The sequence below is a fragment of the Aspergillus wentii genome, assembly GCF_001890725.1.
Source record: "Aspergillus wentii DTO 134E9 unplaced genomic scaffold ASPWEscaffold_4, whole genome shotgun sequence".
Taxonomy (NCBI): Eukaryota; Fungi; Ascomycota; class Eurotiomycetes; order Eurotiales; family Aspergillaceae; genus Aspergillus; species Aspergillus wentii.
Genome location: NW_024467835.1, coordinates 2,855,674 through 2,876,154, shown reverse-complemented (window position 1 = coordinate 2,876,154; position 20,481 = coordinate 2,855,674). Strand labels below are relative to the sequence as shown.

At 45.7% G+C, this 20,481-nt stretch overlaps 9 protein-coding genes across 9 annotated transcripts; 7 read left to right on the top strand and 2 right to left on the bottom strand.

The window, feature by feature from the left end:
• Positions 1–421: 421 nt before the first annotated feature.
• On the top strand, positions 422–1,846 carry ASPWEDRAFT_40977 (RlmE family RNA methyltransferase). Its single transcript, XM_040835436.1, has 6 exons — positions 422–715; positions 769–819; positions 888–914; positions 985–1,440; positions 1,496–1,657; positions 1,727–1,846. The coding sequence occupies exons 1-6, from the start codon at positions 533–535 to the stop codon at positions 1,799–1,801; spliced, it is 954 nt and encodes a 317-aa protein (XP_040689414.1). The 5' UTR covers positions 422–532; the 3' UTR covers positions 1,802–1,846.
• Positions 1,847–1,898: 52 nt separating this feature from the next.
• ASPWEDRAFT_110588 (putative autophagy ubiquitin-activating enzyme ApgG) lies at positions 1,899–4,434 on the bottom strand (the record flags this gene model as incomplete). Its single annotated transcript, XM_040828189.1, has 7 exons — positions 1,899–1,982; positions 2,039–2,401; positions 2,459–2,926; positions 2,989–3,133; positions 3,193–3,977; positions 4,039–4,147; positions 4,244–4,434. 7 exons carry the CDS (start codon positions 4,432–4,434, stop codon positions 1,899–1,901), a joined length of 2,145 nt encoding a protein of 714 aa, XP_040689413.1.
• Positions 4,435–5,077: 643 nt separating this feature from the next.
• Positions 5,078–6,984, top strand: ASPWEDRAFT_59964 (deoxycytidine monophosphate deaminase). The gene is made up of 7 exons (XM_040838487.1): positions 5,078–5,130; positions 5,201–5,549; positions 5,621–5,982; positions 6,059–6,191; positions 6,249–6,336; positions 6,392–6,442; positions 6,505–6,984. The coding sequence occupies exons 1-7, from the start codon at positions 5,109–5,111 to the stop codon at positions 6,571–6,573; spliced, it is 1,074 nt and encodes a 357-aa protein (XP_040689412.1). The 5' UTR covers positions 5,078–5,108; the 3' UTR covers positions 6,574–6,984.
• A 127-nt stretch (positions 6,985–7,111) lies between these two features.
• On the top strand, positions 7,112–9,353 carry ASPWEDRAFT_59963 (imidazoleglycerol-phosphate synthase). Its single transcript, XM_040838486.1, has 3 exons — positions 7,112–7,529; positions 7,596–9,041; positions 9,098–9,353. The coding sequence occupies exons 1-3, from the start codon at positions 7,407–7,409 to the stop codon at positions 9,185–9,187; spliced, it is 1,659 nt and encodes a 552-aa protein (XP_040689411.1). The 5' UTR covers positions 7,112–7,406; the 3' UTR covers positions 9,188–9,353.
• Positions 9,354–10,301: 948 nt separating this feature from the next.
• On the top strand, positions 10,302–12,396 carry ASPWEDRAFT_109546 (cleavage polyadenylation factor subunit MPE1; the record flags this gene model as incomplete). The annotated part of the gene is made up of 4 exons (XM_040828093.1): positions 10,302–10,473; positions 10,552–10,852; positions 10,909–11,009; positions 11,069–12,396. The coding sequence occupies 4 exons, from the start codon at positions 10,302–10,304 to the stop codon at positions 12,394–12,396; spliced, it is 1,902 nt and encodes a 633-aa protein (XP_040689410.1).
• A 583-nt stretch (positions 12,397–12,979) lies between these two features.
• Positions 12,980–14,227, top strand: ASPWEDRAFT_69036 (ornithine decarboxylase antizyme; the record flags this gene model as incomplete). The annotated part of the gene is made up of 2 exons (XM_040839012.1): positions 12,980–13,460; positions 13,554–14,227. The coding sequence occupies exons 1-2, from the start codon at positions 13,304–13,306 to the stop codon at positions 14,225–14,227; spliced, it is 831 nt and encodes a 276-aa protein (XP_040689409.1). The 5' UTR covers positions 12,980–13,303.
• Positions 14,228–14,923: 696 nt separating this feature from the next.
• On the top strand, positions 14,924–15,658 carry ASPWEDRAFT_28348 (yippee/mis18 family protein; the record flags this gene model as incomplete). The annotated part of the gene is made up of 1 exon (XM_040833125.1): positions 14,924–15,658. The coding sequence occupies one exon, from the start codon at positions 14,924–14,926 to the stop codon at positions 15,656–15,658; it is 735 nt and encodes a 244-aa protein (XP_040689408.1).
• A 424-nt stretch (positions 15,659–16,082) lies between these two features.
• On the bottom strand, positions 16,083–17,537 carry ASPWEDRAFT_172528 (SHNi-TPR domain-containing protein; the record flags this gene model as incomplete). The annotated part of the gene is made up of 2 exons (XM_040830941.1): positions 16,083–16,379; positions 16,449–17,537. 2 exons carry the CDS (start codon positions 17,535–17,537, stop codon positions 16,083–16,085), a joined length of 1,386 nt encoding a protein of 461 aa, XP_040689407.1.
• A 546-nt stretch (positions 17,538–18,083) lies between these two features.
• Positions 18,084–20,354, top strand: ASPWEDRAFT_110730 (DNA polymerase epsilon noncatalytic subunit; the record flags this gene model as incomplete). Its single annotated transcript, XM_040828199.1, has 1 exon — positions 18,084–20,354. The coding sequence occupies one exon, from the start codon at positions 18,084–18,086 to the stop codon at positions 20,352–20,354; it is 2,271 nt and encodes a 756-aa protein (XP_040689406.1).
• Positions 20,355–20,481: the final 127 nt, after the last annotated feature.

Genomic DNA, 20,481 nt, shown 5'->3' with positions numbered 1-20,481 from the left:
AGGTACTTAGTATTATGGTTTCGCACATTATTACAACTTTGGTGTTTTTACAATTATCAAAAAGCTACCTACCTTATATCTTTCCTTCATAAGTGTTTCACATTGTAAAAATGCTACGCTATCGCAGGGGCGCCATATCTGAAGTATTGAGCTACGTACCTAATCACCTAAATACAGAGTAGAAAGCTCTGAGCCGATAAATATTGCCAATTGATATCACTCTTTACTAATTAGTATCTAACTAGTTACCTACCTTAAGGTGGTTTTTTTTTACCATTCTGCTAGTGGTCTTAACATCCTGTACTACCTATTATGAAATGAAAGGTGTGTAATTTGCGCAGGCTGTGGATAGCGGCCGGAACCAGACTACCTAGAACCTTTTGCGTCCAAATGACCGACCCACTGGTGACATCGAACCTATCGAACCCCTTCTTATTTTGCCGGCAGAAATACCCTGCACTTAGATGTAATCTTTGGTTCTTTCTGGAGGACAGAACTTACCAACAAATCTCAGATATAATTCTCGGGCGAGATGCTTCTGTTGTCAACCCTGAAGCGCAGCGTAATTGCAAATTCTACCGGCGCTTTCCGCTATATTGTCCCTAACAGACAATCCTCATCAAAAAGGTGGCAAGCCCGTCAACTTAAAGATCGATTTACGCGTGAAGCAGCAGTGCAGGGACTGAAAAGTCGAGCGGCTTTCAAGCTTTTGCAGGTAATTTGGGATGCTGGGGGATATCAGTTTCTTGCTCTAATAGTTCCTCATAGATTGATGAAAAGTACCGGATATTCAGGAGCGGCCAGACCGTTGTCGATTTGGTATGGCACCAATTCATCTGGTATCGTCAACTATTTTCTCTTATTTGCTTATTCTTGTTCGCACATAGGGCTATGCTCCTGGTTCATGGTCCCAGGTATGTGATTTCTTGGGCATACTTTCCCCATTTTTTACCATACTGCTTTTAACTTGTTTTATCCTCTAAGGTGGCGGTAGATCGCACCCAGCCAAATGGACGAGTTCTTGGTGTCGACATAATCCCGGCCCAACCTCCCAGAGGGGTGTCTACTATACAGGGGAATTTTCTTGCACCGGAAATACAGGCATATATTCAAGAGTTTTTACGAGACCCAAACAGAGGTCGGCCACACTATCACAGGTCGTTACCAGACACCGCGAGCAATGCGGTAATCTCTCAATCAAGCGTTAAAGATTCATCAGAAAAGACCACCCAGGTTTATGAGGGCTCGATAGCCTATGAAAAATTTGAAGGTGCTCACGAGAGCAATTCGAAGATAGAAACAACAGTGGATGTGGTTTTAAGCGATATGTCTGCACCCTGGTATCAAACAACTGGTTTCTGGAAGAGAAGTCTAAGTGACCCTCATAATAGGATGATGAACACGAGCGGTGTGACCTTCAAAGATCATGCTGGAAGCATGGTATGTCCCTACTTATATTGTCCAGCTCACGTTATTATTGGCTAACTCAAGCCAGGACCTCTGTCGCGCAGCACTACAATTTAGCTTTAATGCCCTCAGGACTGGTGGTCATTTCGTTTGCAAGTTTTACCAAGGGGCAGAGGACAAAGCTCTTGAGAGACAGCTCAAATGTCTGTTCCATAGAGTTCACAGGCTTAAACCAGATTCTTCACGTAATGTAAGTATTCAAAACGCAAAGAGAAGGATTGAAAACTGTATCATTATAGTCTGCTGACTCAAATTACAGGAATCAAAGGAAGCATATTTCATTGGCCTCGAAAGGAAACAATACGCATTGAAAGATGCAGTATTGTCACCGTGAGAACAACCTATAACTAGATGGTAATGCGTTCAATACTATGTCTATGTATGACCCCAAATTCGATATCCTTACGCACAAGGCTCACATTCTCAAAGCTCTAAATTAATTCTGCTTCGTCCGTGCTCTCAGATGTTTCATCCCAATCAATATCAGCCATCGTTGCTTCTGCTGTTGCCTGGACCTTTTTCGAGCCGTCAGTAACTGCGCTTTAAGGGGAAAGGGTCCGAAATGACAAACCTCTTTAAGGCCACTGAGCTCTTCTACATAACCAGTCTCGTTTAAAGCTTTTTGCACAAAGTCCCAGCCTTCTGCCTTATAGGCATTTACGATGTTGTCTGAGCAAGCACTGCAACAATTATAACTCTTACCTACGATAGAGACGTTCTCAAAAGTTGATAGGAATCCTCGGATTTGATGTGGCACAATCCCAAGAGGATGCTCCCCTCGGTCTTCACTCCGTGTAGCTGGAGCAGGTGCTGCCGCACCTTGGGGATGTTGGACGATGGACACAAAGAGCTCAGCCAAAAGAGCTGATGCTATAGCGGCTACACCCGGGCGAGTTACAGTGCATTGCTGATCAAGTGTTTGATCTTTAACGGACTATCATTGAAGGAATTAGCCTCGTCATGGTACCATTCTCGAACGGCATTTACCCACATTCATAGGCGCAACGACGTCGTTGCAGAAATAGCATCCTAGTTCCGACATTGGATCTGCATCACATGTGACACCGTGGCGCATAACCACGAACGAGTCAAAACCTAGCGCCGCGTTCATCACAAGCTTTCCTGCCGCCTTGCCCATAACTGTTGGCAACCAACGAGATTCTCGGGTATCCATAAGAAGGAAAATCGCATCGTGCTCGTTTATCAAAGTTTTGAGACATTCGAATTCTGCTTGGGTCTTTCCATAATCCACTATGGGATGACCAGCCATCGGAACGGAGAGAACGTGCCCTGTAGAGTCGACCCCAGGATAAATTTCCGATAAAGACTGAGCAGCACGTTGTGCCTTCTTAGCACCGCCTTCCAAACAGTCTGAAAAATTGAAGAGTGGCTGTCTGACGGGGTTAGAAAATGATACGGACCCGCTATCAACAAATGTAATTTTCGTCACACCCCAACCCTTTACATATTCATCAGCTCGTTGTGTTAGAAAAAAAAAAATTCCTGGGTGTATTCACATACCATCAAGTTTCTAGCTAAATAACTTCCAAGGGTACCCGCTCCAAGCAGAAGGCATTTGGTGTGCTTGATTTTATCAAGGTTCAAGTTAGGACTGATCCGCCATTTCATGAGCTTGAGGTTGAGGTCAACAGACTGATCTGCCAACCTAGTAGTAAATCCGTTAGCAACAGCCGCCATATCAGTTGGACTAGAATGGCACTATACCTCTTAGGATCTAGATATTCCGTGAGATCAACCACTCTTCCTGTCAGTTTTCCAGCTGGATTACGTTCCCAGCCGGTTACCTTTGGCATGGCTTTAAGCATATCAATGGATATTGCATGGTCAAGCACCTGCGGCTGTCTAGACTGCAATATCATGACTGTACTACGTGCCTGATCACGTTTTGAGTGCACATCACGATACCTCAAGACCTGGACTTTATCAAGACGCCATCGTTGCTTCACAAGAACCAGTAGATTCCTGAGCATCCAACCAGGGGCATCATCATAGTTTGAGGGGTCTGCAAAGCAGACATAACAATTTTCAAAATCTGCACCGTCGAAAAACCCACACTCATAGCTTGCAAGTGAAGCAATCTGCCAAGAAACCACAGTAGCAAGAGAATCCTGGTCGGAGTTTGCTGTAGGGTTCTCATGAGGCGAACTAGCTTTATCACGGATATCACAATCCTTCCGAGCCAAGAAAAATCCTCGCTGGCGAGCGTCCACACCATAGCTCCAAGTTTGCACCGCCTCCACCAGGGTTGAGCTTTCATCTCGTGACAAACTTCTCGTAGTTGATATGTCATTGCCCTGCGCCTGGTCTGACGAGCTAGAAGTTTTCTTGGCTGTGCCAAATTGAACCCAAGAAGGATCAGAATGTATTGCAGGAAACGCAAACCAGTAGTGAAATTTGTACTTTTTAAGATCTGCAAAGGATAGGATGAGAAATGAGGATAGCAGAGATGGGCAGGAATAAATGGTCCCATCATTTATGGCATCCCACACCTGAAGAAAGGGTATCATTAGTTTAACCTGCTAGCGACGTTTTCACCTCGACGAGGCTTACCGTTTTCCCGGTCTGCTGAAGCATGGAAGTCTTGTCAATATTTCGATATTCCTCTACGGTGTTGAAATTCTTTATCATTCCTTCGGCACGGTAAAAGCCCGCCAGGGTCCTATCACATTGCCTCCATGAGCGACACTGCTCAAACAACTGAAAAAAATCGGTGGACGTGGGATAAAACATAGGCTAGGTCGTCAGATTTACTCACTCATCACTGGTGAGAGAATTCCCATGGATCTGCATCCGACACGATGTATTCGGCGTGTCTGTAGAGCGAATCTCATAGAGACCTAGTATCTTGCGAGCAGAATCATCAAGTTTATCATGGTTGATTTTTAGAGATGCCAAAGCCGTATAAAAGGGTAGCTCTATGTCCGAAGCAAACGGTGTGTACCGCATTTTGCATGAATATATGGTGTGGGGTAACTTTATGTTTGTGGCAGGATATATCGCCCTGGAGGAAAGGAGGTAGTAGAGATTACCTGCTTGTTGTTAAGTAGGGATAGAAACAATCCAAAGTTATTCTTTTGGGTGCTTAGAAGTATCTCTGGTATCTTTTTAATACCGGACTCAAGCAAATAATGAACTTCTTCTGCAGGGCATGTGACTGGGGATAGATAGGTAGATGTCATGGGACATTCAAACATTGCACTGGCCAAGTGGGGTACTATCTACCTGTTATCTTATCGTACTATGTCACATTTGGGTGTGGCACCCTGTTTAGATGATGGGTTAGGACTTATTTCATTTAACAAGAGTTATGTATATAGGAATAAAGAGAGAAAGAGAGAGAATGGGGTGGAGAGAGGGAGGGAAAGAGAGAGAAATTTATAATAATTATATCTTTATAATTCTAAATGTCGTGCTCACCGGGCAATATAGTAACAAATATTTCACACAAACACAGAAATTGCTCCCCCCCCCCCAGAATACCGCCCTAAAGAGTACTTCAATCCTGTCTTATTTATCCACACAGTTCACCTGATTGTCTTTTATGTTTCATGTTTCTTGATTTTTGATTTTCTCTTTATCAATACCTACATTTCTTTTCGCCACCCTTTTTGCTGAGCAGAATGTTGGTTGGCTTGTGTGGTGGTTAGCAGAAATTCGTTGAATCCCTTCCCCCCCAAAGAGAGCATCAGTGTTGACCTACAATTTCCAAAAGGCATATGCTCCGGCAAACACGCTATTGCAGAGTTTTTGATTCAACAACAAGGATTCCAATTGCTGGAACTCAGCAACAAAAGCTACCCCCAGATAGCCAATGACTCAGACGATGACCTTCGGCTCCAAGCCTCAGAGATTAGAAAGAGAGGCATTGCTCATTCGCCAGAGTTTGTGTTTGAGAATGTCGAATTGCTTGTGGATTTTGTCACCAAAAGATGGCAAGAATGTTGGGTCACCACGGATATTTGGGATGGCGCTACACTAGATCGCCTCCTTCAACGTCCTTTCTTTCTTCTCGTGAGTGTTGACGCGCCCGTCAGTCTTAGATGGAAGCGATTTACAGATAGGTTAGCTCACATTAGAACCCTACCGTCGCTTGGGATTCTTATGAAGACTAGTCATTGACTTGCTATTATAGATGCTGGAGGAGACAGCTTGATCCCCCAGCGTTGGAGCAATTTGTTCTATGGAATGATCGACATTTATATGACCGAAGAATTGGACGTGCTTACCTTACTGACCAAGCTCAAGTCAAGCTGTTCAATTCATCCTCTTCCTTGGAAGAGCTGCATTCTGCGCTCAAAGCACTTAACCTAGCTGATGAACAGCGCTTACGGCCAAATTGGGACCAGTATTTCATGCAACTGGCATCCCTTGCTGCTCAAAGGAGCAATTGTATGAAGAGAAGAGTGGGCTGTGTCCTTGTACGGGAACGTCGTGTCATTAGCACAGGATACAACGGAACCCCACGACACCTCAAAAACTGTAATGAAGGTGGATGTGCGTATTTGGATCTCTCGTTCATTGCAGACATTATTGGGTTACACCAATGCCCATGGAACTGACATATAAGAAGGTCCAAGATGTAATAGTGGCGAGGGAGGAGGTGCTGGCCTATCAACCTGCCTTTGTATTCACGCCGAGGAAAATGCATTACTAGAGGCTGGAAGGGAACGTATACGAGAAGGCGCAATTCTTTATTGTGATACGTGAGGCTTTCCCTGAAAGTTCTGATTATTCCCAAAGACTGATTTCACAAAACGAAGATGTCCCTGCCTAACATGCACCGTCAAGATCGCCCAAGTTGGTATTTCTGAAGTTGTCTACTCGCAAGGTTACAATATGGACCGAGACGTACGTTTTTGGTTACCCGTATATTGAACATATCTCACCACTCACCAAAAACCAGAGTGCTGCAATCCTAGAAGCTGCTGGTATACGCCTTAGACGGTTTTCTCCCGTAAGGCACCTCGATACCTATATCAATCTGGCGGAAAAGTGCTAATGAAAAATTACATACAGCCTCGAAACGGACTCATTTATCTCCAGAGTCAGGAGAACACAGAGCCCTTTGATATAGAGGCCGAATGATATAGCTATATATTTTCTAGAAAGAACTATAGATCACGTATGTATATTTTCTCTCTACTCTTCCATTTTGATCATTCAACCAAGGAGACATTTGTATTAAGGCGGTGCATTGAATTTTGACCAAACGTGATGGCTATTTGGAGGAACCTGTTCGTGTGTGAGATATGGATTTTCTTCTCGGGTATGTATGTACTTGAGGCGTGTTGGAGGTCAGCTATCTAGCCACTGGGCACCAGTTACCTACAGGCGATGTAATCATTACATAAGAAGTGGACAACCAAAGGAGTACACCTATACATACCTAATAACTAACTGGATAGATAACTACCTAGTTATTATTGAACCACTCTTAGATAGTAGTACGTGACTGGAAAGCGTAAATCATTGGGAGGAAAAACAAATATCACCCCTTGAATGACTAATACTGTCTAGGTACCTATTACGGGCTTTTATTGGTAGGTCCAATTTGTAAGCATATGGTGTCATTTTCTTTTTGATCTCAGTCACTACAGAGAAGTTACCCCGCATGAGGCTAAGGCGGTGTTGCTGATTCACTGGCTCTTTCAAGTTTCAACCTAGGTAGTAGTTTGAACGGCAGAAAAAAGAATGAGAGCCAATATGACTCAGCTGCGCGTGGTGGGGTACCCGAAAGTACTATTCTTCTTGAAATCCCTTTATCGAAAGTTTTTTTTGGTCGAATTTACGGTCCCAGAGAACATTGAACTACAGGATTAGTCTTCAATCTTGACAAATTCTTCATATCTGTGTTTATATCTGCATCATTGGGAAAATTCTAGTTGCGGGACTCACTGCAAACTTGAATCTCCGCCGCCATGCCCACTGTTCATCTCCTCGACTATGTCGCTGGGAACGTTCGCTCTCTCGTCAATGCGATCAATAAGGTTGGGTATGAGGTTGAATGGATCAAGTCCCCGGATGATTTGAAAAATGCGGAGGTGAGCACGCATTGACTGCCTGCAATGTTTATGCGTGGAAAATTGATGAGCTGACTGGTTCTGTAGAAGCTTATATTACCTGGAGTCGGCCACTTCGGCCATTGCCTTTCTCAACTTTCAGAAGGGGGCTATTTAGAGCCTATAAGGCAGCATATAGATTCAGGAAAACCTTTCATGGGTATCTGTGTTGGTCTACAGGCACTTTTTAGCGGATCCGAGGAGGATCCTGATGTCTCTGGACTGGGGCTGATCCCCATGCGAATGCAAAAATTTACGGCCGATACGAAGAGTGTACCGCACATTGGGTGGAACTCAGCCTTGAAAACAAACAGTGGCTCTGAGGAGGCCCAAACATTTTACGGTTTGAGCCCAAACAGCAAGTACTACTACGTTCACTCTTACGCCGCGCTTTACAAACCTGGTATTCTCGAGAGTGGTGGCTGGTCAGTTGCTACGGCTACATATGGCGAGGAAGAGTTTGTTGGCGCGATAGCAAGAAAAAACATATTTGCGACACAGTTTCACCCGGAGAAAAGTGGACAAGCTGGATTACGCACTATTCGTGCTTTCTTAAACGGGGATGAATTTCAGTCGCTTTCTCAGACATCAGTTGCAGGGAAAAATGAGGATGGATTGACCCGCAGAATCATCGCATGTCTTGATGTACGTACTAACGACGCCGGTGACCTCGTGGTTACCAAAGGTGACCAATACGACGTCAGAGAAAAAGGTGACTTGGATGCTGGTGGCCAGGTAAGAAATTTAGGGAAGCCAGTTGACATGGCGAAAAAGTATTATGAACAGGGGGCCGACGAGGTCACATTTTTGAACATCACATCCTTCAGAAATTGCCCGCTCATAGACACGCCCATGTTGGAGATACTGAGAAGGACCTCAGAGACCGTCTTCGTGCCCCTGACAATTGGAGGCGGTATCAAAGATACTGTTGACACGGATGGAACTAACGTCTCAGCTCTTGATGTGGCGACCATGTATTTCAAGTCTGGCGCTGATAAAGTCAGCATTGGTTCCGACGCTGTCACTGCAGCAGAGCAGTACTATGAGGCTGGCGAAACACTATCTGGCAAAACAGCAATCGAAACGATATCAAAGGCCTACGGAAACCAAGCCGTTGTTGTGAGCGTTGATCCTAAGCGTGTATATGTGAGCAGACCAGAGGACACCCAGCATCATACAATCAAGACAGGATCTCCAAATGCTGCTGGCCAAAACTTTTGCTGGTATCAGTGTACCATCAAAGGCGGTAGGGAGAGCCGAGATCTAGATGTTCGGCAGTTGGTGAAAGCGGTTGAAGCGATGGGTGCTGGAGAAATCCTTTTGAACTGCATCGATAAAGATGGAAGTAATAGTGGATTCGATCTTGAGCTGATCAACGATGTTAAGTCTGCCGTTCAAATTCCTGTCATCGCGTCAAGCGGGGCGGGAATTCCTGGCCATTTCGCAGAGGTCTTTGAGCACACTACTACTGATGCTGCTCTAGGTGCTGGCATGGTAAGTGTCAAAAGAGACAACGAAAAAAGGTAAATTAAGATTTTAACTGTCATTAGTTCCACCGCGGCGAGTATACTGTGAATGAAGTTAAGGAACACCTTAAAGACGAGGGATTCCTGGTTCGCAAGTTCGAAGCCGACATCTAAGAGGCCGAAGGGGGATTTCCTGCGGTATTGCCATTGATTATATTTTTAAAGTCTGCTCAAAAATCCTTAGAAGAATTTATATATTTATGTTGAAAGAAAGCTTAGAGTAGACGAAAATGCTGAACTGATACGATATCAAGACTACGTCGGTACAATTATCGTTTATTCACCCTTCATTTCGTACAGGAGGCGGTGAGCTCGGCGGTGGAATCCATGGATCATGTGATGCTGAGTTGCCGCCATCGCCAACACTTTTGCGCGCATTTCAATCTTCCGTCCATGATCCATCATCCAGATTTCTTGTTGCCCGATTGAAAAGGGCATTGTGCAGCCTTTTAATTATTTTACAGTATAATCCAAGGCTCACCTTTTTTTTTTTTTTTTTTTTCCAACCGAAGAAAATTCTATTATCTACGCCAACCACTGGTGTGTTGGTTCCAGTACCCTTTTCACCTAAATTACTGCTGAACGTCATCATTCATGATAAGACAGAAATCACATTCCAGTGTTGACTTGTCTTTGAATTTCCTTCTCCAGCATACAACAACTGTCCATTTCTCTGTCTTTATGCGGGGGTTGGTTTTTACTGAGAGTTTCAGAGAGTAGCTGTTCGCCAGCACGGATTAAAATTGCAAGCCAGGGGACCAGGTATCTCTCTTTTCTCTTTTGGCCTTCATTGGATGGAAAGAGAATACCCTTGGGCCTTTTTTAAACATTTTTTTTAATCACGTTGCACTGTCAAACAGCAGCCCGTCACGGTTTATCCATCAGGCTTTATCTTGTTTGTATGCAGTGATTTGGACACTTATCATCCAGCACCAAGGAAAGTCTCTTGTGTTTATGAGCTTGAGCGGCCTCATCACAGGATATCAATCTTTCGATTCTTTTTGAGGTCCCCTTCTATTAAGAAGCATTCTCACTAAGCTGCATCCGCTTGGTCCTCTTTATTCGAGTCATAGTCTGTCATCGGCGATTTGCCCCCCTGCCCGTGTTGCTTTTGCTTTCATCTTTCATATTCCATCATCGCTTGTATTCCCCTTTTCTTGACAGTGGTACCCCTAAATCTTGATCTAATTACATTCACAAACATTCGTTGGACGTGCAATTGAATACAATGTCATCCTCTGTTCACTTCAAGTTCAAATCCCAGAAAGAGCCCTCCAGGGTAACTTTTGATGGCACCGGTATCTCTGCCTTCGAACTGAAACGAGAAATTATCAATCAGAGTAGGCTGGGCGATGGAACTGATTTTGAGTTGTCCATCTACAATGAAGATACCAGCGAGGGTAAGTTCTGTTGCGGACTTCAGATCCGTGATAGTTTTTTGCTCCCGATTCAAGTGGACTAACACGCTTTCTCTACAGAGTACGACGATGATACCACCATTATTCCCCGTTCCACTTCTGTCATAGCTAGGAGGCTTCCTGCAACACGACCAGGGAAAGGAGGCGCTGCTCGTTACGTATCAGGGAAAATGCCTGTCAATGCACGCAATGCCTCCCGTAATGACCAGTCTTTGTCGAGTCGAGCAATCCCCAATACTAGCCATACAGTCAGCAGCAGTGTCTTAGAACTCAACAATGCCCAAACCGAAGATGAGAAGATCAATGCGCTTTTCAATCTACAAGCTAATCAATGGAAAGAGCAGCAGCAGGAAATGGCAAAGTAAGGGCTTCCCAATTGCTTTTCATTTGCATATTTTATATTGATTGGTATCGCAGTGCCACTCCTGTACCATTTGGCCGTGGAAGAGGAAAACCTTTGAATGTTCCCGATCACCCGCCTCCTCCCGGGTATCTCTGCTATCGTTGCCGCGAAAAAGGTTGGTTTTCTGCAGTGCATATCATTGACGTGCAGAAACCCGCTAACTGCTCGCCCAAGGTCACTGGATCCAGGCATGTCCGACAAACAATGATCCGAAATTTGATGGCAAATATAGAGTGAAACGGTCAACTGGAATACCACGTTCTCTCCAAACGAAGGTTGAGAAGCCAGAATCGCTCGCTTTGGATGGCTCTTCTGAAGATTTGAGGAATACAGGCGTTATGGTGAATGCTGATGGTGATTTTGTCATTGCCAAGCCAGACAAAGCGGCCTGGGAATTGTATCAAGAGAAGGCTAAGGCATCTGCGGCGGCAGCGGCAGAGGCTGCCGCCGCCGAGTACAGCAGGGAATTGCAGGCCCGCGGCCTAGAGTGTCCAATTGACAAACGGATGTTTTTAGAGCCCACAAAAACACCATGCTGCCAGAGAACGTACTGCAATGATTGTATCTCTAATGCGTTGATTGAAAGTGATTTTGTTTGCCCTGGCTGCGCAACAGAAGGCGTTTTATTGGATAACCTCGCCGTTGATGATGAGGCCGTTACTAAAATTAAAAAATACGAGGCCGAAAAAGCAGATTCGAAAAAGGAAAAGGAAAAGCAGCAAGTCAACCAAAATAGTCAAGCCATTGATACAGAGCCAGAACCAGTCAACGATCCTGTCACAAAGACTGCATCCTCACCATCAATTTCAATTGAAGAATCTGCATTTGTCCGTTCAAAGAAAAGACCGATAGAGGATGAAAGTGGCAACAAAGATTCTGGGGAGTCAAGTCCAAGCTTATCCGTGAAGAAGCAAAAGAGTGAGGAACAGCACCAGGCTTGCTCTGACCCATCCACTACCCCGGCTAAAGAGCCTTCACCTGGCTTTCCTCCGCCTTTCAATCAACAAATTCCTTTTGGTGGTCTTGGTTTCATGCAGCCCCAAGGGGGGGCAATGCCTTTTCCTGATTCTGGTTTCGCTAGCGAAAACATGGGGTTCATGAATCCCATGGGCTTGCCTTCTGCTGGCAGTTTTTCGAATAACATGGGGAATACGTGGAATCCGATGGCCATCATGAACTTCAACCCGCTCCAGAATGGAATGTACGGTGATCCTGTTAACGGAGCAGTCCCTAATAGCTATGGCGCAACCAATATGTATAATGGTGCTGGCGAGCCCGCAATGAACATGTTTTCCATGGGTCAAATGGGAGGACCAGTGCAACAAAATCCGGGCTTCCAACAAGGACCAGGAATAGGCCACTTTTCGAACCAACAGCGAACAACGTTCAGCACGCCTTTCGCTAGAGAAGAGGACACAGCATATTTTCGACAGCCAGTTAATCCGCAACGGCATCAAGCAAGACACCGAAGAGTAAGGCCGAGTGACTACCGAGAACTTTGAGCTCAGCATGGGGTGTATGAGGCATCTCATACAGGGCCTTATGAACCTCACCTGGCAGCATGTAGGGCTAAGCATTCTCGACATGTAGATGGAACATTACCATCTTTGATGCGCTACTTGAGTTGTAATGTTCAATGGCGGATAACTTCAAAACAGGAAATGTACCCTTGAAAGCGCATCTGCGCAAGATACCAAGGCACACAGGCTTTAGATAGGGCGCTATTTTGGATGGTCAGTTGAATGTAATAATATCGCCTTCTTTTTCTTCTTCTTTTTTTTTTTTTTTCCTACCCTATCCAGGGCATGCTTTTTTCATGGGTATTTTGGAGATGCTGCAGAATTAAAATGGCGGGAAGTGGAAATAATTGATTATGGCCAAACATGCATCTATCATTTCGAGGAAAGCGTGTGGTCGGGTACCTCAGGTAGTGATGACAGATAGAGTAATTTGGTACTTTCTGCCTGAGGCGAAAGAGTCCGTATGTACAGTACATCTCAGTCAAAAAATGACAATACCACTAAGCTAAAAATGTGTCTATTTAAGGTCCATTTTCTCTGACAGTATGGAGTACATAGGTAGGTAGTTACATACAAAGCTCCTGACTAATACGGAGTTACTAACTACTGCCGCAAATAAGAAAATAAGAGTTCAACCTCCTGTGATCAACTATCTCACAACGTACCCACAAAGTCTTCATATCAAAATTGCTCAATAACACAGACTGCTAAGCCTATCACCTCAAATTGTACACCACTATTGGTTGTATTGCATACCAACCCCCCACACTATTTTATTGAATTCCTACCAACCTTCCTTCACCTATAATCCTTGGCCACCAAGTTTTTCCAGCAATACAGAGTACAGACCATCTTATTCTCTAAGACACTTCACTGAGCAACCATCATCATGGCGAAATACTTTAATAACCACAGTAGTAATCGCAACCAGTCGCACCGACTCACTAGCAAAACTCCACAGACTAGCGTACTTGCAAGCTGTTACAGTGTCAACGCCTCTACCTTGGTGGTTGACGGTTTCCATTACTGCACTACGCTGGGGACCGGTAAGTTCTGCACACTGTGATGGTACTACTGGCCTTTGCTAATGGTAATTCTCTGATTACAGGAGCGCAGTGGTATCCCTGAGGTCCCCTCAGGGCTGAAACCCTCTTCTTCAAGTCCTCCCCTCGACCATGCCATTGCCCTGAGCGCTGGGAGCAATTGGCCGAGCAATATTCTGCCTGAATACAAAGGGGAGGCAGCGCATACCATTCCGGGAGAGTGTGAGAGGCTCTTCTGCGACAGACTGTTTGCAGTTTTCCTTGGTGAGAGGAGACTCGTGAGACAGGCGTCGCTTGGAGTGAATGCGCATCAAGTGACTCGGCCAAACTATACCGCACCGGAGTGTAAGAGAATCCAGGAGTGGGCTGAGCTATGGGATTACACTGGCGATACTATCTATCGAGGGTTCGTGACAAGCATGAGTGGCGAGCGAACATTGTTTGTGTTCTTTGCGGAAGATACGTTAGGCCATAGTCTCAAAACTGGGTATGCAGCTTCCAGTACCCCTCTCCTGTTTCTTGTGCATAGGCTTATCCCACCAACGAATTGCAGGTTGATCGCCCTTTTCGAGCTAGCTAGCATATCCAACTTTGACTGTTCCCAGATAGTTGCATGTATCCGTCGCTCCCAGGACACAGCTGAACTCGAGGCTGTGAGGAACCTGGGCTGGTGTGGATTTAGCCTGACCACATTGAAGCCCTGGATCACAGATAACGATGATGAGTTTTCGCTCAGTGAGAAGTGGCTTTTTCTAAGCGCCGAAGTTTAGTTTTACGCTGTCAAGGTTCTTGTGTGTCGACGATTGTTTTATATTCTATTTTCTAATATGTTGTTGAATTTTAATGCGCCTAAAGCCCTCTTTTATCATGTTTTTGACCATCCAAGGCTGCACTCTGTGATGATAAACATGGCTGTGCCCCGTATTACTCTGTCCTAATGTATCTCGTGGCTTGGGTTTAAGGAATTTGCCCTATGCATCAGTGTTTAGCAACGCTCTCTTGCTCTCCAGACACAAGAACTTTTATTGTAGATGGAACCCCCAGGTTCGCCTGGAGTTATTCCAGCGCATCTTCTAGTGATAAAATTCCACATAATTAAATGGACATGTATCTATTAAGGGAGAAAGTGTTAGTTAATCACCTACCTACTGGATTGTCTCATTTCTTTCAAATAATTGGGCACAATTCACTACAGTTACAGTATTTTGAGACCCTCAGAGCCCGAAGTGGGGCCTAACGTATGATAACTTAAGCCATGGCTGGTTCTCTGTACCTAGTTACCGAGTAACTAACCATATACGGCGGTATGACCTCAACGGCATGATGTCTGAACTAGTTAGGTAGTTATCAAATGCTTCCATGTTCACTCATACACTTCTTTCTCTTTACCCTTTCTGCTGTGGATACAGGGATAATTCCTGTAAGATCCAAAAGGGGAGGGGAAAGAAAAGAAAAGAAAAACAATCATGCCGAAAGTGCTTCGGCTCAACTTTTCTGCCTTTCCCAAATTCCTTCTCTCGCCGACGGAATTCCACGCAAAGCAGGATGCGGGGAGCATTTCTCCCAGAACCACAGCCAACCATTCGACTGGTAAAGCGAGAACTGAAAAATACCTCGATGGCCATGTTTCATATATTCGCTGTTCCCGCTGTGCGATCGACCTCTGCCTGACATCCCAAATCATCAGCAAGGGGTTCACTGGCCGCCATGGCCGTGCCTACCTTGTATCCCCAGAAGCTACTGCGAGCGCTGTTTCTGTGAGCGGGTCATCCTCTCCGACATCTTCTCTTCAAAATACCATCATACAAAAGCCTGTACCGCGCGAGCTAGTCACTGGATCCCATACTGTCAGTGATGTATGTTGTGCTTTCTGCGGCAGTGTACTTGGCTGGAAGTACGTTGCCGCCGAAGAGGAATCGCAGCGGTACAAGGTTGGCAAGTTCATCTTGGAAACTAAAAGAACTACCACCACATCGTGCTGGGACTCCGCATCAACAATCAGCCCGAAAGCAGCCCCAGCCCTCGATCAATCTAGCCACGGAGAGACAGGCCCGAGCCCATTGAATGGCCATGTCGAGTTTGACAGCCAAGATGAGGACGAGTGCGAGGATTTATTTGCTGGAATATGGAGCCCAGATCTAGCCACGCGCCGAAAGAATCGCAAGATCGACCGTCGTCCTGCAATGTTTGGACTCAATTAACCATGAGTCATCATCCTAATACATACGGAGTACGCAGTAAATCGAAGGTTTGATTGATTGGTCGTTCATTGAGTCTCACGCCTTGATACTCTCCTGTCTGCCCACCCGTCTCTGGATGTGCAGTCTCTGTACTCAAATATTTGGAGCGTTAAAGTATTATAACCACAAACAATATGATTTCATTCCTAGCGTATGCTAGTGTTTTGCTTTACTCCTTTCGATTGCTACATAAATCCGCCTCCTAGAGGCCTTAAAAGCACACCAGCCACTTCAAGAAAAACCAGGTTTATACCGTAGCCCTATGGAGTATTGTATCCATAATATACATTCTTCAACTTAGGAGCCCCCATCCCCCCAAACCCCCAGCTAGGTATCATCGAAGCACATCCAAGAGGATGCAGAACATCAATTAACTAATACACAATTAGGAAGCAGAATTACTACCATCGACCACCCTTGTTCGTTTTACTTCGCCTTCCTTATCTGCCGACTCTGCTGGTCGTTTGTTCGTTGATTCGACCTGTGGGGAAGATTTGGTAGCGGTGGGCTTTCGCTTAACAAATGCAGAGAGATCTTTCGCATCTTTTGCAACTGCATCTAGCTTGGCCTTTTGCTGAACAGGCGATTGACCAACGATCTGACCAAGGATGCCTTTTAGAACAGCCTCACTTTTTTGGTCCTGCTCTTCAAGTGACACCGGTGGACGACGGAGGTCGATGAGCTACATCAAAGGCACAAAAGATAAGTAATTGCCACATGTATTCCGTCGGCATTCCTTGGGGAGACCTACCCTTTGTTCCATGTCGGCGACGATATCCTTGACGTTGGCTATTTTCCTTTTCATCGCTGTGGCCTTGTCCTCATCATTTGAATAATCATTATCCAGCCTCTTTTGCTCTTGAGCTATTCTAATCTGGCAACTCTCAATGGCCATCTCCATTTGAGTGGCAGCTTCTTTCCTCGTCTCTTCGTCGACAGTGCTTTGGTTCTCATTATCTTCCCCAGTATAATCGGCTGGCTTGTTAACAGAGCTGAATTCTAGGGCGAGTGAAAGCTTATAGTGGCATTCGGCAACGGCAGGATCCTCTATTGAGAAGAGAGATTGTCTTAGCTCAAGCGCTGTTCTGAGATCGGTGACAGCATCCTTAAACCTCTCGGCCTCGAGTGAAATCTCAGCTTGCAAATCGTACGTGTCTGCAAGACGCTCTTTGATGTGCTTAACATCGGAGGGCAGTTCGGTAAACTTCCCTTTCCCAGAATCTTCCTCTGCAGCGTTTAGCTTTTTATGGTAAAGTATACGGGCCAGGTCAAGGACTTCGAAAGCATTGGCAAAGTCGTCTTCATCCTCATCACCGCCGCCGGTTTTCTGATCATCGTACTCGCCTTCGGATTCCGAGTCGTCAAAATTCTCATCGCCGGTGAACTGGAAGTAGGGCTTGTTTTCCTTCCCGTCAGATTGGGCCGTTTCACTCTCGTCGGCACCTTTCTTAGCCAGCCCGCTAACAGTGGTGCTTTGAACAAGGCTGCCACCAGCTGCTGTTTGCTCAGCAGAAATGGAATTTCCTGCCGGTGGATTGGTCGACTGAGCTGAAGGCTCTCCAGCTACCTTCGACCCGAGAACATCGCTTTTGCTCACAGCAACATTGTATAGCGCCTTACCGTAGGCGAAAAGTAGATCAGAGTTATCTAGCGAGAGTTCGCCATTGAGCTCAGCCTGGAGTTCCGTTGCCTCTGAGTAGAGTTCAGCCGCTGCATTGAAGTCTTTGATGGCATCTTTTGCTGCAGCTCGAGTGCTTAGTTCCTCCAGATGTGATCGTATATCCTCACTAGTGCCCCCCGGGGGTTTATTTTTCGCCTCAAGTTGGTCAGCTTTACACATGACGCCGACTTTCAGAGTTTCGGATCCGTAGTGGCTTCCAGAGGTGACACTGGTTGACCTAGACCAAGCAGTTCAAGACAAAAGTCAGGAAATTAGGAACAAAGAGGAGTTTCCAATGGTGTAGAGAGTCAAAATAAATAAGACGGAGCAAACAAATAGAGAATCCAGTGATGGGAGAAAGAATATAGTGTAAACTACTCCGTACTTCAGCAGGGGAGTTTCTCGGAGCAGTCGCGGGTCGCGTGTGCGGAGCGTGGCATCACGCGTCGAACGGTTTCTACACTCTAATATTCCTCTTTTAGGCGGTTTATACGGCCATATTACTACATTGCTTCTGCCTTGAAGTTTGACTTGAAGTTAAGGGCACTGAGAAACTGTCTTCTCTTTTTGACTTCTAGATATCTTGTCTTGTCAATTGCTGGATTTTTTACTCTAGAAAGCCTATAAAATCCTCGAAAGGGTTGAACTTGAACGTCCTTTCAAGTCGGGCAAAGAATCGTGATGGACAAGAAACCAAGCCAAGCTGGGGCATTCGGGGCTCAAATTATGACAGCTTCCGATCCAATCCCTTCATCATCGCCAGGGTTTGGAACTCCAGCACGTCCTTTTCGCATGACGAAGTCCAATCCACTTGCCACGAAGACGTCAATACTACCTATCTTACTCCCCCCTTCTACTCTTCGTCCTGTAGCGTTTCGCACATTTACTCGGAAACATAACTTGACAATTTCATCATCGGCACTCCAAACGCTAGCTGTCTTTGTGGGAAAGAACTGCGGTTCAGGATGGCGCGAAGAAGGTCTTGCAGAACGAGTTTTGGATGAAGTTGCCAAAAGCTGGAAGAAGGCCGGAGGCGGCGTTATTGTTGAAGAAGGGAAGGGGGCATCGTTGAAAGCCATTTTACAGACCCTAGAAGGCAGTATGAGTGGTGGCAGAGTTGTGGCTGGGAGGATTATTACTGACGAGAGTCCTATGGCGATCACGAACAGGCGTTCTGAATTGAACAGCGGCAGATTACAGTCACTTTCCTCTTCAACAACCTTGGAAGAGAAAGATTACGATGACCAGGACTTCTCATTGCACCCAAGAAACTGGATCAAAGTGGTCGAAGCATTTGATCTTCCACGGCTGACATATAACGCCGACAAGAAGTATTTTGAGACCATAAAATCAAAGCCTGCTTTGTTCCCGCCTCCTTCCCACAAAACGGCTCTTTTTCGAGATCGATATAATCTTGTCTACCAACGCTTGCTACGCAATGACTCTTTCCAAACATCTCTTGGCTCATCAGGCGGCCATTCGTTACAGCGATCTTCATCCTCCTTTGCGACAAATCAGTGTTATAAACTGACACCGATTGCGAATCTTCTCGGAAGGAGTGGAACCTCACATCTACTTTTAGGCTTACTCTCCGTCTCCCCTGCAGGTGATTTGTCTCTTACAGATTTGACGGGCAGCGTTGCGCTAGACTTGAATCATGCGCGAGCGATACCAGACGATGGTGTTTGGTTTGCGCCAGGGATGATTGTCCTTGTTGATGGTATCTATGAAGAAGAAGAAAGCGTTAGAGGATCAACTCTTGGTGGAAATACTGGAGTTGGAGGCGCCATAGGCGGTAGATTTGTTGGGGTCTCCATATGTGGCCCACCTTGCGAGCGAAGGGAGATTTCGCTTGGTGTAAACAATCACCAAAACAACGGAGATATCAGTTCCAGTGGTGGGCTTGGCTGGGTCGATTTCCTAGGAGTTGGGAGTGAACGTGCACGAGGTTCGCGCATGAGGAACATCCAAACCAAGTGTCTACGAGAGGAAAATGGCAATGCAGGGACTTCTACTCGACTTAAAGTTGCAGTCATGGGTGAGGTCAATCTTGACAACATGAAGATGCTGGATGCACTTAGAAAGGTTCTCGGGTTTTACAACGACTTGCCCTTGGCAGAACGCCCGATTGTCTTCATCTTAATTGGGAATTTCGTTCAAAAAGCTTCAATCAACGGTGGAGGTCAGGCGGGCAGCATTGAGTATAAGGAATATTTTGACTCTCTTGCTGTGGTCTTGTCGGAATTCCCATCTCTGTTGCAACGCTCAACATTTATCTTCGTTCCAGGTGACAATGACCCATGGTCGTCAGCATTTTCCGCTGGCGCTGCTTCCGTGATTCCGCGCCAGGCTATCCCTGAGCTATTCACATCTAGAGTGAAACGTGCATTTGCCATGGCGAATTCCGAACTAGACCGATCCCATTCAACTGAGCCCATTGGTGAGGCTATTTGGACATCTAATCCATCTCGTCTTACTCTGTTCGGGCCTGTGCATGACATTGCCATTTTTCGAGATGATGTTTCGGGGAGACTGAGGCGCAGCGCAGTCACTACCAGGTCCACCTTTAATGAGTCTGATGATGCAATGGTCGAAGATGTTAATGGTCTTGCCAGCGACATGAGCTCGGCTATACCAGAAGATCAGGGAGGAATTGCCCCCGGGGAGATAGGTGCCAAACCCGGCGGCTCTGGAATGTCAGCAACACTGATGGCTCGAAAACTGGTTAAAACGATATTGGATCAGGGAACTATATCACCTTTTCCACTCTCATTGCGGCCTGTTTTGTGGGACTATGCATCTTCCTTGCAGCTATACCCATTGCCAACTGGACTTATCTTGGCAGATGCTGAAGCTGCGCCATTCTGCATGACCTACGAAGGATGCCATGTGATGAACCCTGGGAAACTGGTTCCAGATGGTGATGTGACTTTGGTACGATGGCTAGAATACGATGCGTCCAAGAACAGAGGGAAAGTGAAAGAAGAGCGCTTCTAGTGAATTGTTTGATTGGCGCGGATGTCTTTTCCTTGTACCTTTTCAACAGAATCTACAATATCATGATGGATGAATTCAGATTCAGTATGTCATTGAGGGGGTTAGGTGTGCCTGTTTCCTTCCCCCT

Bases quoted from the DNA above. Each gene is read 5' to 3' on its own strand.
- ASPWEDRAFT_40977 (XM_040835436.1), top strand. From the start codon at position 533: ATGCTTCTGTTGTCAACCCTGAAGCGCAGCGTAATTGCAAATTCTACC. The intron at 820-887 runs GTATGGCACCAA...GTTCGCACATAG, and splicing joins GCCAGACCGTTGTCGATTTG to GGCTATGCTCCTGGTTCATG. The intron at 1,658-1,726 runs GTAAGTATTCAA...CTCAAATTACAG, and splicing joins AACCAGATTCTTCACGTAAT to GAATCAAAGGAAGCATATTT.
- ASPWEDRAFT_59964 (XM_040838487.1), top strand. From the start codon at position 5,109: ATGTTGGTTGGCTTGTGTGGTG. The intron at 5,131-5,200 runs GTTAGCAGAAAT...AATTTCCAAAAG, and splicing joins GTTGGTTGGCTTGTGTGGTG to GCATATGCTCCGGCAAACAC. The intron at 6,443-6,504 runs GTAAGGCACCTC...AATTACATACAG, and splicing joins GCCTTAGACGGTTTTCTCCC to CCTCGAAACGGACTCATTTA.
- ASPWEDRAFT_59963 (XM_040838486.1), top strand. From the start codon at position 7,407: ATGCCCACTGTTCATCTCCTCGACTATGTCGCTGGGAACGTTCGCTCT. The intron at 7,530-7,595 runs GTGAGCACGCAT...CTGGTTCTGTAG, and splicing joins ATGATTTGAAAAATGCGGAG to AAGCTTATATTACCTGGAGT. The intron at 9,042-9,097 runs GTAAGTGTCAAA...AACTGTCATTAG, and splicing joins CTGCTCTAGGTGCTGGCATG to TTCCACCGCGGCGAGTATAC.